Below are 16,672 nucleotides of genomic sequence, written 5' to 3' on the forward strand. Positions count from 1 at the left end.
TGCTTGGGAAATTAGTAGGGGAAATAAAGGCACACTTAAACGCTTACCTTGCGTCCCGTGACCCCATTCAGTCCAGGTATGCCCGGGGTGCCAGGTAACCCCATATCTCCCTGTTTTGCAGGGACATATATGGAGTATGCATAGAAAGTTTTTCACATAGCACCACTACATAACCCAACACAGCTCACTAATCTAATAAGAATCAAATTAAGGGATAACCTTTTCTCCATTCAGGCCAAGGCTCCCAGTGCGCCCAGGAAAACCTCTGAAACCCTGTAAAAGCATAACACATCACTTAATTCATTAAAACACAGATACACAAGCAGGTGACAAATTAGGAAAAAGTAATCAATGTGAAAATGGAAATTCTTCACCTTCTCCCCTTTCTCCCCTTTTTCTCCTGGTAAGCCAGGTTCTCCTGGATCACCCTATGGAAAAAATAAAAGAATGACAAACTAAATTACCTGTATTTGAATGTTTAGAAATCAAAGGTGCTGTCAGTAGTTATAAACTGCTCATTAGAGTACCTGATTACCCTGTTGTCCTTGGAGTCCATTGTCTCCTTTATCCCCTTTGGCTCCATCCAGCCCATCAGCCCCATTGCGACCCTTGAATCAAATTAAATTGTTATCATCTCACTTGATCACATCTTAAATTAATACTGAATATTGGCTTTAAATGTCGTAGACGTCAGTACCATCACTCCATTGACTCCAGGATCTCCTGGATCTCCCTGCAGACAATCATGACAATTTCACACACAGAGCTGCCAGAAACGAGTGTTTGAACTAATGTTGATGCCTAACTTACTTACTTTTTGTCCTACCGGGCCCCGTGCTCCAAATCTTCCCATTGCACCTTTTATACCCGCATTACCTTTTACACCCTTTTAAAAACAGTTAATTAGTTAGATTTTAGATGTTTTTAAGCAAGACACGATTGGTACTACACTCTGTAACCTGCAAACTTTTCCAAACTCTAAACAACGTTGTATCTGAATTCATTACCTTGACCCCAGGAGGACCGTCCTCGCCTTTTTCTCCTTTATCCCCATCAAAACCAGGTGAACCTCGCTCACCCTGAAACAAAATGCCCGCACACTTCTTCATTGCTAATTTATTCAACTTTTTTGTGTAATTTCACACATTTTTTTAAGCTTACAGCTTATATTTTCAGCTCTTTTTATTGTGTATGTGTTAGATGGCTTGAGTTGTTTCAATATGTTTTGTACTGAAACTCATTTTAGTGGAATGAGTAATAGAAAAAAAGTCAGTGGGATCTCACTGGCTGTCCTTTGGAACCCTTATAGCCACGAGGTCCTTGGATTTGAAGCACACTGCCCTGCAGAAAGGAATTCAGTTGTACACTCAGTATGAAACGAATGTAAATACAGCTCATTCAAAAATAAAGAACACCCTCTTTCAGTTTCAGCCTTCAGCACAAAAACATCATATTCATGTCAAGCACGGTGGTGGTGGGGTAAGGATTTGGGATTGTTTTGCAGTTACAGGACCTAGGTATCTTGCAGTCATTGAGTCAACCATGAACTCTGTTGTATACCAAATAGAGATAGACTAGAAATAGGCTAGATTCAACTGTGAGGCCATCTGTCCAACAGCTACCCAGTTGGCCAAAACTGGGTCATACACCAGGCCAATGATCCTAAGCACAGCAGCAAATCTACAACAGAAGTGCTGAAAAAGAAAAGAATCAAGGTGTTGCAATGGCTCAGTAAAAGTCCAGACCTCAACATGACTCAAATGCTGTGCCAGCACATTAATAGAGCTGTTCTTCAACAAATATAGTTGGTTTTTCCCATACTACTTTTGCAGTCTGGCTTAGTATGTGTTAATATATGTTAAATAAATAATGGTACAGTGTAACATTTCAAGTGTTGCTGTTCATCTAAAATTGTATTTACATAATATTAACACTTAGAGTCCCCCGAGAGCAGCAATGCCCAGCCTTCTACCTTTCTACCTTTAAAACCCGCCTTCCAGCCAAATGGCCAAATATGTCTTGTTTGACACACATTTTTTCAATGTGTTTAACCACAGAGCAAGACAAACTCATTATACCCTTTCTCCTTTGACTCCAGGTGATCCACGATCTCCCTAAAAGAAAACAAAACTTGATTTTTAAATCCACTTTCAAACAGGATGATTTCAATTTCAATTTCAAGACAAGAAAAATGCACGCACATTGTAGTAGTTCTAGTATAAAATATGTTGAACGCTAGTTCTGCACAACATGATGAGATTTTCTTGGTTTTTGACATGACCGTCATAGATAATAAAATCATCCAGCAAAACTTTAGTTACGACACTGTCTGAGAAGACAAACAAATATGAATGCAGGCTGACCAACAAGTGACACCACTTTTAACACAGCCTGTACCCACTGATACTTAAAAACAAACGGGAAATTACAATTGCAACATAAATGTGCCTGTAATAGAGCAGAATATTCACATCTTAATGTCAGTGAGTCATGTGCAAGTAAAAATAAATCGCAAGCAGCTGTTTATTGATGTTCGGGCACCTGAGAATTATAGCAGCTTCATGCTTCATGCACTCGTTTAACAGAAATCCTCAGGGTAAAGAGAAAAACATCCAGTCACTCATTTCACTGCTTTGGTTGCACAGATAAAAGAGGCGAGTACTCATGCAAATATATATGCTCGCTATCTTGTTCTATTACAACATGCTTATGTCGCAGATAAACTGAGTCCATCTATCCTCCCTGCAGTCAACAGTGATGGATACATGAATGGAAACATTGTCCTAATATGTACACTGTGTGTCTCTTGCTGTAATTATACATTGTTAACAGTGCTAGTGCCGATAAGAAACAAAGATGCACATCAACTTAAATAATACTTTTTGAATCTACTGTGTCACATAGTTTTGAGGCGCTTCAAGCAACACGACAGCAATTTCAGTTCACTGTATTTCAGAGCCTGGTAAGCTGGACGCAGCATAGCCTGAGTGCCGTTTGCATGAAGTGCAACACAGAGTTTTCAGTTTGCACTTGGTGGTATAGTCCTTTAAATATAAAATATATGTAATTTTCTATATTAAAGTCTCATTAGCTGTAATCTAAGACGTCTAATAAAAAAAAAATTCAGAAAATTGATTTAAAAAAGATGAAAACAAGAAACGTCACTGATTCATCAGTCATGGCAACAGCTCACCTTTTCACCTTTGCTCCCACTCAGTCCTTTAAGACCCTGTTTTTATAAGAAGGGTGAAAGATAGTGTATTTTTCTATGTCACTAAGGGTTTTATATAAAACTTCATGCTCAATTGTGTGGTTTTGAAAAGTTGCTTACTATGGGCCCAGGAGCTCCTTTAACACCTGGAGAGCCCTTGTCACCCTGAAAAGAAACATTTTCCTGCATAAGCAAACATGGCAAAGCTGATTTTTTGTTATTATAAAACGATTAAAAACTACAGTTCCTGTCTGGTCTAAACATCACCAACAACATAGTCACCAAATGTCAAATATGTAAAAAGGAACTTACCCTTTTACCTGGGAGGCCAACTACGCCTCTCTCACCAGGTTCACCTGGTATACTGTCACCCTGGTAAAATGAAGAAGGGAAAATGATCATTTCTGAAGTGGCAAAAACTGCTTAATTGTAGTATGAGCCAAATAGATTTATGTTAAAATAACAATAACACCATCCTTTAAGTTTGGCTTACACAACTGTGCATAATATTAGTACTTACCTTTTCTCCTTTTTCTCCAGGTATGCCAGGAATACCCTATCAGGTGGTACGAAAAGAAATTGGACTCATTTTCAGCCAGCAATAAAACAGAGAGAAACAAAAGCATAAAATGAAAAACAAAATTGTAACAAGCAGTGATTTTTAGCGTAGAAGGCTGGCATAGAAATAAACAACCTAAAAGACAGAAATGATATGTTAAGTTTTCTATACATGAGGTCCTGGCGGTCCTCGAGGTCCAGGAGATCCTGGGGAGCCATTCTTCCCTCTTTTACCTCGGCTGCCCTAATATCAACACAAACATCATACCTCATCATTATTATTTAAGCAGTGAGGTAATACTTATAACCTTCTCTGTCTATACCTCTTCTTATTAATTCACTCTCACGAAGATTCTCTCGAATCTTTGTGAGAATGAATCTTCTCTCGAAGATTATTTCATTTGTTAGATCATTTCATTTATTATATTGTATTGGCATTCAAAAGAGTTTAAGGGTCATTGTAAGATAATGTATGGTGACATACCTCTCTACCTGCCTCTCCTGGGTCCCCTGGAAGACCCCTAAGACCTGTGGGGCCCTGGATGCTTGGATTGCCAGGGATTCCCTGAATGCCCTGAGCACCTGGAGGACCTGGCTCGCCGGGCTCACCCTGAGGCAACACCACGGCAGAAAATAAGGATACAGGGAAAAAAGAGAAAAAATTCAGTGTTTGAAGATGAGCACATCATCAGAGGTCACTTGTCTCTTGTAATGTTGTTATTCAGCTTTTCTATTACTTTTGAATAATTGCTTTGAAGTAAGGTCCTTCTTGCCTTTATCAAATTAAAAGCTCAAACATAATTTTGAATGAGTCACTGAGTCAATTAAATGCTCCAAATTAAAAGTGTGATGCGAATTGAAGTCATTCAAAGTGAATGCTATGGAAGTCTGTGGGGGCTAATTAATTTACTAGGACATGTGTGTGTATATGTATATATATATATATATATATATATATGGAGAGAGAGCTCTTAAATGTATTTCACAGCCCACCATTATAAGGTCTATGCTAACCTAAATTAAAGCTATTGGCAATTACTAAATCCACTTGTTATGTTTTCGTAATGCTTAATCCACCATTATGCACAAACTCTTTAATCAAAATGATATTTTGAATGCTAAAATATAATTATTGTTGTTGTCCAATTTTCAATTGTACTGTTTTACAAAAAAACATGAAAAATAGTAAAGAACATCATTATTTTTCTGATTAAGATGACACATTGCAGTTCATTAGTTGCACTAATCAGAAGGTCGGTGGTTCGATCCCAGGCTGCCTCCTGGCTGCATGCCAAATATCCTTGGGCAAGATACTGACCCCATGTTTGCCTACTGGTGGTGGTCAGAGGGCCCGGTGGCGCCAGTGTCTGGCAGCCTCGCCTCTGTCAGTGCGCCCCAGGGCAGCTGTAGCTACAGTGTAGCTTGCCATCACCAGTGTGTGAAAGGGTGAATGACTGAATGTAGTGTGAAGCGCTTTGGGGTCCTTAAGGACTGAGTAAAGCGCTATACAAATGCAGGCCATTTACCATTTCTAAACAGAAAAATCATTTAGTGCTTGAATGTCCAGCATGCCGGCTCAAATTTGGATATTAAAACATTTCATTTCATTCATTAAAACAATTCATTTTGAAATTCTTTACTTCAGTTTAAACTGGTAAAATGCTCACTGAAAGGGAATGAGTCCACATTAAAGTACTTCATGATGCTAGATGTGGTCTCTTAGACACATAAGACGAGACATAATCTAGCGGATTCAAAGACAAAGACATTCAAAGTCCGTATTAACACCTGGAAACTATTTGGAACTCAACGAAAAAAGGGACAAGTACATAAAAACAATGGCATCAAGAATGCAAGCTGTTATCAAGACCAATGGAGGCCATATAAAATATTAGTTTTTTAAGTTATGTTTAAAAAGAACTTTGTTTTTTGTCTAATAAATAACGATATAATAATCTAATAATGTAATAACATTTTTTAAATAAATTTCTAAAATATTAGTATTTTTATGTTTTTATGACAGGTGGTCAAATAAATGTATTAAGATTTTTAGTTCAACTGGTGTACAGACCAGTAACCATCAGTAACCCCCCCCCCCATATCTGGATGACAGCTATCAGCTAATGCAGTTTATGATATTAAAAGGTTAAAAGGCTAGTTGATTAAACACTTATGTTATTTATTATGTTAGCACACTTGAAACAGTTCTGACAGTCAGTCTGATAACATTAAAATCAGTCTTTAAAGTCCCCATAAGGGATGAGCGGAGAAATAGAAATTTCACCTTCTGTCCAGGAGGACCAGCCTGACCCTCTGGCCCTCTGTGACCGATGCCCGGCTCCCCCTAAAAATAACAAAACAGATGAACACATCTGCGCAGTCACCATCATTAAAACTTAAAAAGCAAAGTTAAATCTTTATATATTTACCTTCTGTCCCTTTTCACCAATTTCGCCCTGAAGAGTGCATAGAAATGAGTTAGAATAACGGAGTGCACCGTGACACATCCTTTTCATGTGCCAAAATAAACTAACTCGGAGGAATTTGAAATAAAAAAAAAAAACAGGATTTGTCAGCATGTTTAACAAGGGGAATTATTAATGTCTGCTTTAATCTACTGTCTCAAAGTCATACAGAAATAGAGCAGGAGGGACATCAAAGCCCTGGACTCAACCAGATTCAGTGACAGGCGAGACGGGAGGGAAGCTCTCCCTGAGCTCTGATGTCATTTACAGATGCAGTGTTGGGAGGAGGGGGAGCATCCATGATATTTTTATGAACTGGTGGAACATTTCATGTGGGGACATGTGTCATTCTTGCTTCGTGATCTTAAGATGATAATAAAAATAATGCTTGAAATCAGTGGGAAAGTATCAGCGACTCGGTCATTTCAGCATAGATATGTTTTATGTCAAAGGGTTGGTTCAAGGTTGATGTTGCTTTTTTGGGCAATATTTATCACTAGGATGGAAGAATATCAGTCACACACAGCTAACAAATTTTAGAGGCATAAACTAGCTAGCAACTGCGGCAAAAGTGATGGATCAATGACTCTTAACAGCTAAATAATACAATTTTTTTCTTGCAAGGCTCGAGCCACCTGTTGCAAATTTTGATGGCTTTATCCCCTTTTTAATCTTTTCAATAAAGTTTTATCATAACATTCAAAATCTTGTCACCTTTTGTCCTGGTTTTCCATTTTCACCTGGCTGTCCCTGTTGCACAAAAAAGACAGTCAGTGATCATCATCATGTCTATAAACAGCTCATTTGTAAAACAGTCATCGAACATTTCAAGAAAAGTGTAACATATTTACATTTTACTCTTTTGCCCTTACCTTCAGTAAATAATACCCCGGGGGATATGGGTACGGCAGTCCAGCTTCTTCATCGTAATTTCCCTCTCTCCTCCTCTCCATCTCCTCCCTCATCCTCTCCCATTCCTCCCTCTGCCGCTCCAGTTCTCTTTCGCTTTCCATTTTTTCCCTCTCCTGCTCGGCCTCCCTCTCTTTCTCCAGTTCCTGTCTTTCTCTCTCCATCTCCAGCCTATCCCTCTCTCTCTCCATCTCCAAGTCCTCCTTCTCTTCTTCCTTCTCTTGATCTACACCTTCCTCTGTCTCCCAGTCATTGTCTCCACTTCTCTCCTCCTCCTCATAGACTGGATCAGGGACTGGTTTTAAATCAGGCATTAACTCTTTCTCTTTTTCCATTCCCCAATCTTCCACTTCCGCTTTTGTCTCTTCCTCTCCTCCACCTATTGTTTCAGTGGGGACCTCTGTCTCTGTATCGATGTATCTCCATCTCTCTCGTGCTTCTTGTCTCTCACTCCGGCTGTGTGTCTGAAGGCCTGGATTTTCTTTTTCATCCTTCTAAAAACACAAATCAGCGTATTTGTAAGTCATCTATCCATCTGGATTTGGATAAACACCTGAACCCGAACGGTGAAAAAAAAACTAACCCCCAAAATTTGGAAACCCGAACCCCAAAAGAAAAGGGCCGGAAAATAAAAGAAGAAAAAACAAAAACTTTTTTTAGATGCAAATTGATTTAAATTTTTTAAAACATGGAACTATCAGATGAAAATTAGTACTTGCTGTGCCTTCTTAAACCGATTTCGTCCTCCTGGGGCACCTGGCATGAACACCTGAAACATACAGATTTTACTTCATGATTTAAAAAAAAAAAATCATTAATTAGTCTTCTACAAAAACAGGTGATGCTTACCATGGAGTCAGGCCAAAATGTTCCTCTTTTCACCCTGATTTCAGGTTGAGGCACTTCCATCTCCCACAGAGCCTTCATAAGCAAATTTAGCAAATCATTTATGATGATTGATGTTTATATACTTTGTAAGTGCTGAGCCACCTCTAATTTCTTTATATTGTTTGAGGAAAATGGGAAACAAACATGTGCAGGCATACACAAAAACACAGCATCTGACATTGTGTTTTCAGTTTGTACAATTCTTAAAAGGGTGAAAGTCCATTTGCTATTACCATCTTTATTTTTTAACACAGCCAGAAATTGTCCAGGCTTCTGGAAGAGCATTCAAAGCTCTTCTTTGAATATTTACTGTCTTCAATAGGTCTGGGCTCTGGGAAGGACAATCGTGACTGTTTGCCAATCAGAAACTTTCCTTCTGATGTTATTTCATAGTGGATCAAAATCGGACAAGGTCACCAGTGGCTGAAATGCAACCCTAAACCGTGACAGAGCCTCCACCATGTTTTACAGATGGCTGTAGATATTCACTGTTGTACTGCTTTCCTGACCTCCTCCACAGATAATGATGATTACTTACCAAAAATTCTAAAGTTTGTTTCATCTCTTAATCAGACATGTTGTCACTGGTTTTCAGTCCAGTTCTTTGCCATCCTCCCTTAAGAATGGCTTCTTTCTGATGAGGCTTCAGGTATCGGTGGGGGTATAGCTCAGTGGTAGAGCATTTGACTGCAGATCAAGAGGTCCCCAGTTCAAATCTGGGTGCCCCCTTCAGATATACTCACTGCTTTCTTTGTTATTCTGAACTACTTATTTACTTCCACGGAACCAATTCTTTAATCATACTAGTATTCTGTTGCTGCTTTTCTGTATTTATTATGTTAATGTCTCTTTTTTCCCCCTTGTGCAATATTTTGGCAGATCTGCAATTTCCATAGCCCTTCCACCCTTACTTATTATTTATTGCATTCTAGTGTACATAGTAGGGCAGCACAGTGGTTAGCACCGTGGCCTCACAGCAAGAAGGTCCTGAATTCAATTTCTCCATTGGGCTGCGGTCTTTCTGTGTAGAGTTTGCAAGTTCTCCCCCGATCCTCTGGCTTCCTCCCACAGTCCAAAGACGTGCACTTGGTGGGATTAGGTTAATTGAAAACTCTAAATTCCGATAGGTGTGAACGTGAGGGCAAATGGTTGTCTGTTTCTATACGTTAGCTCTGCGACAGTGTGGCGACCTGTCCAGGGTGCCCTAAGACAGCTGGGATAGGCTCCCGCGACCCTGAAAAAAGGATAAGCAGATGGATGGATAGTGTTCCTGCATATTGTCTTATATATCTGTATATTGTCTTTTACTTTCACACCTTGTGGTCTTGTTACATAATTTCATTGTGCAAGCAACTGTACAATGACAATAAAAAGTTCTAAGTTCAACAGATTGATCAACTGAACGACCAGGTGTCTTTGCTGGATTTTTCCTGATTCTTAAGGACACGACTTTCAGATACAGACATCTACTGCATAGTCTGTGCGTGTGTGTGTGTTTGTGTGTTTCTTGTCCGGTTTCTCAGATTCTTTCAGAACACCCTGCACTGCAAAGATATGCAGGTTTTTAACTAATATCTCTTCGGGAATTATCATTTTACATATATTCAAATTTTGTCAAATTCAAGATACAACGCTGGCTCACCTCTTGAGTTAGGTGCTATTTTATGCTTGGATAATTAACAGTTCAGTGTGAAGTAGCTTAACAAACAAATTTTTAAAAAAAAATGCATATTAAGGTACAAGACTACACTAAAAATGAGTGAAAAAGCAGTCAATGTCCAAAGAAAACCTTCACAAGAAACTTTACAAGAAAGCCATGAGAACTATTGCTCAAGAGGACTTTTAAAAATGAGAAGAAAGTCTGGCTCCTTGGAAGCAAAATATAAAGAAATCAGGGGTGGCTCAAGACTTTTGTGGAGTACTGTACGATGAGAAAAAAGGAGGAAGACACAGAGTTGTTTAGAAAGTCACTTTTACTTAAGCACACATGCACAGAGAGGTTAAACACAGACAATATAATTATAAAGATAAATTTCACCAGCGTAACAAGTGTTTGATCTGGCTACATATGTGTTTATAGTAAAACTAGATTCTAAATATTATCTATGGTATTCACAGGGTATGGTAAAGTAAGAAACCCTTAGTATTTCCATGTTTTAATAAATAAAATGTCTGTATTTCCTGAAGTATGTATGCAAATTGTTGTCATGTTGAAGAAAGCTTACTTCTATTTTATTTACTGAAAAATACTTGTCATAAATAAATTAGGAGTTTCTGGCAGGTAAGTAAAGCTACACTGGTTTTTACACTGACCAAGCTTAAAAAAACACAACCTACATACGAGGACAGTTTTCAGGTGCCTAATTTTCTATAAGCCACAACAAGAGAAAAACACTCTGGTAATGTATACGGTATTTTTTGGTGAGTGACATTGTCTCTGTGCGGAAAGAAGTCCCCCCTCATGAAACGACGTTGTTCAGGGTTCATCACCAGAGAAAACGGTTCACAGTTTATTCGCACTCTCCGTGTAGTGCTTTCTTATGAATGATTAAGACTCTATAGTCTCAGTCTCTCGGGAATTAAGAGATTTCCTGTTTAAAAAAACGAGAGAGAGAAAGTATTAAAAGTAACTCTCTGGATTTCTTTTCTCAGTAAATCATTCATGAACAGCTGGACTATATTTTCTGCTCATTTGCATTCAGACAAGCTTTAGAGAAATCATGCTAAAAGCATGCCGCTCATGCTTTGGTCATGTTTGGTCATGTATTCACATCAGCCTTAAACAAACACTTGCATTATTTTGCACTGGTGAAATTTTCATCAAAAGCAGAAGAAAGAAAGGGGTCTTGAAAATGATGAAAGTGCTGCTTATGGTTTATTTATTGACAACTGCAGTTAAGCCCATTCGCTGTTTTATTCAAGCACTTGCAGATCAATTTCAGGACCCTTGTGCATAAGTGCAAATAAAGTTTTGCATTCCAAGGCATGCAAAGATCTTTAAGACGGAAGCCAGTAGAACTTAAAATGAAAACTCCACCTGATCTGGTTCTTCTGTTGCCGAAGGAGGTGTAGACTGAAAAGACACATCAGAATTATAAAGTTAAAATGTCACTTGGAAAGTCAAGCAAAATACAAAGAAAGAAAAAGTAAACAATGCCCTATTTCTCATGAGCACCGAGCTGCCCAGGAATACCTTCTCTATGTCATCAGAGGGTCGAGAGGGTGACTCTGTGGTTGGCAAGATAACCTAGGGGGGGACAAATAGGTACACAAGTCTGAATGCAAAAACCCCCAGCATATTGGTAACTTTTACAACGTTTTTTAAAAAAGTAACTTTTTTTGTCATTACTCTGAAAGTTTGCACTTATCTGCCATTAAAATATGAAGCTAGCAGGTTTCAATGTTTTGTTTTATTATAGGTAAAAGTATTGAAAGTTGCTCTGTGATGTCAGTTTCTGTTTATTGAAAGAAGATTGGATAGCTGCTGTTAAATTTAATGCTAAAAATTGGGACTTTTTTCACACTATCACACATCCAGAGTACACTCAGAATATAACAACACTTTAATATGCAAACTGCAGAGGAGCTGAACACGAACCCTTTTACCAAAAGAGCCTCAGTCATCCCTAAAATGTCCATGCAACATGCGGCTCAGGCTCTTTTGCCTATACTGACTGAACTACCTGGGTTTATTGTTTGTCCAGGGCATTCTTATGTCATGTGAGCACCAGTTATCTGGACTTTAGGCTTTTTTCATTATCATACGACATCTGTGGATAATGACAGTGTGGTGGGAGGGTTTGGTATGTTGGATCAGTTGTAGGAGGGAGAGGTGGGGCAGGATAGTTGAGGGTAGCGACACCAACTAGGTGGAGAAGAACACCTAGTCTGCTGATCCTTCTTTCTCCCATATAGTAGGTGCAAAGCTGGAGAAATGGTGAAGAATGTGCAAGGTGAAGCACAGCAGGTAGCTGTGCACTGACTGTATGTTGGCAGTCAGCGGGTGATTTCTTCTCTTTCTGCTTTATAATAAAGAACTGCGTGTCCGTACAATTAAAACGCTTCCCTCTGTAATTTCATTCTTAGTGGAACCTGGCAGAGGTCCCTGACTTGTTTTGTGCTTGAATGAATAAAAATGATCAAAAGATAAATACCAAAGATAGCACAACATTTGTTTCACCTGTGCATCCGTTTCTCTGTCTGAGAAGACTGTTATAGGTTGACTTAAGGTCTCGACCTGGGCAGGACTGGGTGTGAGCAATTGTTCCTTACAAATCAAAAGCAACACAAATGTATTATTGTTCAGGTAAAACAGAAATGTTTATTACTTTAAGTTAGCTATTGGGCTACAAATGATCACCTTATCGTCCACTGGATGAGGAAATTCATCTGTTTGGACTTCAAGCTGCGCATGTTAAAGAAATTGAACACGTCACATTAAAAATGAATCATAACATTTGTACCCAGTCCGGCTGAAACAGATGAGAGAATATTTACCTGTCTGTTTTCCCCGAAGTCCCGAGGGATTAAGGGGTCAATTGTGGTAAGTTCTTCCTATTTGGAAAAAAATAAATATATATCTCGTCATAACTTTTAAACACTCAAGCCCACGGTAGATGATGTGGAGAGCGGATGAAGTGGGCTGTAATGACAAACTAATTTATTCTTAATAATTAAGATTAGGCAGTGGGTGTGTCATTAATCAGATCTCTGCAGCATTTGTGTGGGCGCAGATATAATTCAGTCTCCAGAGATACTGCTACGAAGAAAAAAACAAAAAACAAAAAAAAACGCAGGTGACTGGATGATGAGTTTGGCAGGGCTGTTAACAAGAAGGCGCTCACAATTCTCTAAATGAGGAACAACCCCACGTCATCAGCATCACATTAAAATTAAGCTTCCAACGGTGCATCAATTACTGATTTATTATTGCAGCTGCCTACCTCGTATTCATAACTGTAATCCTCGCCGTTATAAAACTCGTCTTCTTCGTCTTGCCTGGCCTCTTCACTTGTCTTAGGATAAAAAGGAAATAGCAATTATTACAGGAAGGAATTGTGGCACAGCATTATTTATCACGTGTGAATAACTGGAATAACTGGAACACATCAACGAGCAAGCAAATGTAATCTGTTAATATTACAGTGAGAAGCAGATGGACATCAGGATCAATGCATGCTTTTAGTTAAATGAGGCATATTGTGGGTGCAAAACGTGGTTCATTCAGTGTGTTTATATTCACAATGTTTTAATTTAGGATTATGTTTCATTAAATCTTTTTTTTATAAAGTTATGTTTGTATTTTGCAAGGTCAGACATTTTAATTTAGTTGGGGCTGAAGTGAAGTAACGTTTCTGGGTTTATTCTGATCTGTTGTTCAAGGACATTTACCAAGCGTTGTCTCTGCCTCCTATGTCGTCCTTTATTTCCTTTGCCCTGGTTGAGAAGTTCACAATCAGACAGAGAAAAGATGAAGGTTTCCCATATTTCAGAAGTTGTTGATGATCAAGTTCTAAACTGCAGCTGATAAGTTTAGGGAAATGAGTAATTAATGTTTATCAAAAATGAATAAAAATCCCGTTAAATTAGGATGATTAAAAAACATTAAATCTAGTTTTACCAAACAGTTTAGAGCTGTTTATGGTATTTATAGGACCATACCTGATGTTTTACATGTTTCAGCCCATCCGATTTATGTGTATATCCCTTTAAAGACTGCACCATGAGATAATTACTAGAAAACTCAAAATTTGTGTTTTTTTAACCTTGTGACAATTTTTATAAAATTTAATGAAATAGTAATTTGCAAATATGAGTTTTAATTTGAATCATATTTGCTAGATCTGGCATTTTAAAATATGATACACTACACATGTGATTTAAATATATATAGACACATATAGCCTGCCTCCCCCGCAAAACATGGATTAAACTAAGGCTCATATGATGAATGGCAAGAGTTTATTTAACCCTAACTGATGCAGTGAGTAGCTTGTCAAAGCAGAAGACGTGATGATTTCCCACAGTCGGGGAAAAGACCTGCGTCGAGAAAGAAAACAACTAAGGAGACAGGTGAAACTTTTAAAAATAACTTAACTAACACATTATTAAAGGATAGTGGTGTGCCATCATCTTCGAGGACGTAATGCGATCAGTGAGAGAATTGGAGATCGATTGGTGAAATCAAATCATAGTCAAAGTAAGAACATTTCCTTTTGACCTTGGGTTGCTTCACTTGGTCAGATCATGGTTGACCACCATTATGTGCCGAAAGAATGAACTTATCCCAGGGATATTCCAAAACTGAGGTCCAGATCACCAGGCCGAGGACTATTTTGCACTGGGCTCCAAAGAAAGAATAAATTTGTTCTCTCCAGTACTCTGGCTTCCTCCCCCCCTTCGTGACCCTGAAAGTTATAAGCGGCAGAGAATGGATGGATGGATGGATAGATAGAGTTTCGGGTATTTTATTTTTCCAAAAAATGACACTTTAACCCAAACCTTACTCTTGCACTTAACTCTTTTTCCATGCATCACAAAGTCTGAAAACCCAGTGACCCAAAAACAAATGTCACTGGAGAACTTCTTTGAACAGGAAGAAAGAGCCAAAGATGAGTCACCAGAGGGATCTCAGAATGCCAAACAAAAGAAAGAAAGAGATTAAGAATCATACTTAAATTAAGAGGTTCATCGCGAGATTCACACCCTCCACATTCGCTTGGTATAATATACACTGAAAAATTGTCCAGCGTTAAACTGGTCGATGGTACAAAAACGATTGGGAACCGCTGCTCTAAGATATCAGTGTCAGGAATCATCAGGCTCAGATTGTTAAAGAGCGGCTCAGGGCACATGAGACATTATTTTACACATGAACTGACCACCACAGAGTCAAGAACTTAACCCCACTGAGAATTTCTGGGATGTGCTGGGGAAGACTGAATCCAAGATCTTAGAGAAAAATTAATGCAACGCTGAACAACAACACATAACGCTGCATAAGCTTATCGAAACAATATCTTGGCAATGCTGTCATCAAAGATAAACGTGGATCCAACAAAATATTAGACTTTGCAACTTTATTTTGGCTGGGCAGTGTATACTAACCACTAGTGACAAATATATTTTAAGGGATTCTTCAAACTATAATCAATGCATATTTAAAGAACACATTATCAGTTGATAACAGAGACACAAATATCAGCTTTCAGGTATTTTTGTGGCACCCTAGACGTGACTCATATTAACTTCTTTCATGCCTTTAACTTTGTTACCATAACTTAGAGCAGCCCTTAAAATTAAAGAATAAAACTCACATCATTCTCACTAAAATCTAAACGTTAAAGAATTTTCCATATTTAGATTTCCTGTTTCACTGGTGCTACAAGTGCACTTTCCCAAATCTACATTACTGTGCAGTAATATCACAACTGAGAGTCCAAATCACTTAAAATTAGCATAAACATCAAAACAGAAGCATCCATTTAGTAAAAGCTGATGTGTATGCTAAGTAGAAGAGATAAGCTAAAACATCAAACACCTGTATGGTCCTTTGGCAATATGCATTCATTGTAAACTGATGGAGAAGTATCCCATTTTCCATCCTCTATCTAAAACCCAACCCTCAATAAGACAGTTATGGTAGCTTTACTTTCCCACGTTCCCTGTTCTTCTTCTTTTGTCCTGAATTCTTCTTCAGTGAGTCCTCCTGAGTGAGGAGAACAGTCTCCATTACAGATTGAGGTAACCCTGAAAACATCTAACAGACAAATTTTAACTTTAAATGCAATCTGAATATAAATAACACCAATATTTTGCAATGTAGGATTGTTTAGATTTTTAAAGTATGACATGTACATCATTAGAGTTTACAAAGCATTTTATGAAATATTATGTGAATGTTAGATATATATTAATTACTTTTATGACTTTTTTAGGAATTATTATGAAGTTTATTTGCATTTTATTTCTTTAAATAAAGGGAATAATAGAAAATATAAAAAAGAAAAATGGCACTGAAAGTTTACACTCTGTCTTTCTTCCATCTAAAAGTGCCTAAATATGAAATGTGACAGCCTTACCTCATTGGTCATTGTATAATTGGAAGTAGAATTGACTACAGTCAGATTAACTTTAAAGGAAGTTCCAGTACTGTCTACTGTCTCCTTTAAATTGGTCTCAATCATGTCATGCTCCAGTTCTCCATTCAGCGTGTTGACGGTCCATAAAGTTGGATCCTCTGCAGTTTCATTTAAAGGGTCCTTCAGTGAGAGAAGTAAAAAAAATACATATTAGTGACAACTGGTGATAAACTATATCAAACACAGTTTCATTTCTCCAGGATCATGGTGAAAACATTTAAAGCCACACAAGCTCAAATAAAATGCAAATGCACAAAGGTATGAGATGGCTGAAAAACTCAAGATTACACAGAACCTTAAACAATAAATATCAAGGACTGTTAGTAGAACAATAAATATTCAGAACATGAGCTGTACATTGTTCGATGAAGCATGGACTCGCCAAGCTGCTGCAAACAGTTCTCAGAGACTTTGGACCACACTGACATGATAACAACACATAATTGCTGCAAATTTGTAGGCTACAGTGAGATGATTTGAGCTTTGTTAGGCTGTGCATT

General features: G+C 38.1%; 2 protein-coding genes and 1 non-coding gene across 8 annotated transcripts in view; 1 reads left to right on the forward strand and 2 right to left on the reverse strand.

Annotated features, from left to right (window-relative positions):
- The window catches only part of si:dkey-117n7.5 (uncharacterized protein LOC559444 homolog), a 20,348-nt gene extending 12,717 nt beyond the window's left edge, over positions 1 to 7,631 (reverse strand). For both annotated transcript variants that reach the window (XM_042222925.1, XM_014335139.2), the window contains exons 1-19: positions 7,107 to 7,631; positions 6,949 to 6,984; positions 6,199 to 6,225; positions 6,054 to 6,113; positions 4,254 to 4,379; positions 3,942 to 4,013; positions 3,732 to 3,767; positions 3,524 to 3,583; positions 3,332 to 3,376; positions 3,194 to 3,229; positions 2,079 to 2,114; positions 1,285 to 1,341; positions 1,008 to 1,079; positions 815 to 886; positions 698 to 733; positions 528 to 608; positions 375 to 428; positions 220 to 273; positions 48 to 110 (exon numbers count right to left, since the gene is read on the reverse strand). In XM_042222925.1, coding sequence (XP_042078859.1) covers positions 48 to 110; positions 220 to 273; positions 375 to 428; positions 528 to 608; positions 698 to 733; positions 815 to 886; positions 1,008 to 1,079; positions 1,285 to 1,341; positions 2,079 to 2,114; positions 3,194 to 3,229; positions 3,332 to 3,376; positions 3,524 to 3,583; positions 3,732 to 3,767; positions 3,942 to 4,013; positions 4,254 to 4,379; positions 6,054 to 6,113; positions 6,199 to 6,225; positions 6,949 to 6,984; positions 7,107 to 7,478 — 1,395 coding nt within the window. In that variant the 5' untranslated portion in view covers positions 7,479 to 7,631. The remainder of the gene's footprint in view (positions 1 to 47; positions 111 to 219; positions 274 to 374; positions 429 to 527; positions 609 to 697; positions 734 to 814; positions 887 to 1,007; positions 1,080 to 1,284; positions 1,342 to 2,078; positions 2,115 to 3,193; positions 3,230 to 3,331; positions 3,377 to 3,523; positions 3,584 to 3,731; positions 3,768 to 3,941; positions 4,014 to 4,253; positions 4,380 to 6,053; positions 6,114 to 6,198; positions 6,226 to 6,948; positions 6,985 to 7,106) is intronic.
- Positions 7,632 to 7,805: 174 nt separating this feature from the next.
- The window catches only part of col7a1l (collagen type VII alpha 1-like), a 54,397-nt gene continuing 45,530 nt past the window's right edge, over positions 7,806 to 16,672 (reverse strand). For 2 of the 5 annotated variants that reach the window (XM_042222927.1, XM_042222926.1), the window contains 11 exons: positions 16,113 to 16,292; positions 15,683 to 15,790; positions 13,423 to 13,467; positions 12,975 to 13,046; positions 12,529 to 12,585; positions 12,392 to 12,436; positions 12,212 to 12,298; positions 11,225 to 11,278; positions 11,069 to 11,104; positions 7,993 to 8,064; positions 7,806 to 7,912 (listed from right to left, as the gene is read on the reverse strand). In XM_042222927.1, coding sequence (XP_042078861.1) covers positions 7,841 to 7,912; positions 7,993 to 8,064; positions 11,069 to 11,104; positions 11,225 to 11,278; positions 12,212 to 12,298; positions 12,392 to 12,436; positions 12,529 to 12,585; positions 12,975 to 13,046; positions 13,423 to 13,467; positions 15,683 to 15,790; positions 16,113 to 16,292 — 828 coding nt within the window. In that variant the 3' untranslated portion in view covers positions 7,806 to 7,840. Of the gene's footprint in view, positions 7,913 to 7,992; positions 8,065 to 8,089; positions 10,623 to 11,068; positions 11,105 to 11,224; positions 11,279 to 12,211; positions 12,299 to 12,391; positions 12,437 to 12,528; positions 12,586 to 12,974; positions 13,047 to 13,422; positions 13,468 to 15,682; positions 15,791 to 16,112; positions 16,293 to 16,672 lie in introns of those variants that run through there. The other 3 variants (XM_014335137.2, XM_042222928.1, XM_042222930.1) reach the window with 3 other exon arrangements.
- On the forward strand, positions 8,689 to 8,760 carry trnac-gca. The gene has a single exon. It is a non-coding gene; the product is annotated as a tRNA-Cys (tRNA).

The sequence above is a fragment of the Haplochromis burtoni genome, unplaced genomic scaffold (genome assembly GCF_018398535.1).
Source record: "Haplochromis burtoni strain Fernald_Lab_line unplaced genomic scaffold, NCSU_Asbu1 Contig_98, whole genome shotgun sequence".
In the NCBI taxonomy this organism is placed as follows: Eukaryota; Metazoa; Chordata; class Actinopteri; order Cichliformes; family Cichlidae; genus Haplochromis; species Haplochromis burtoni.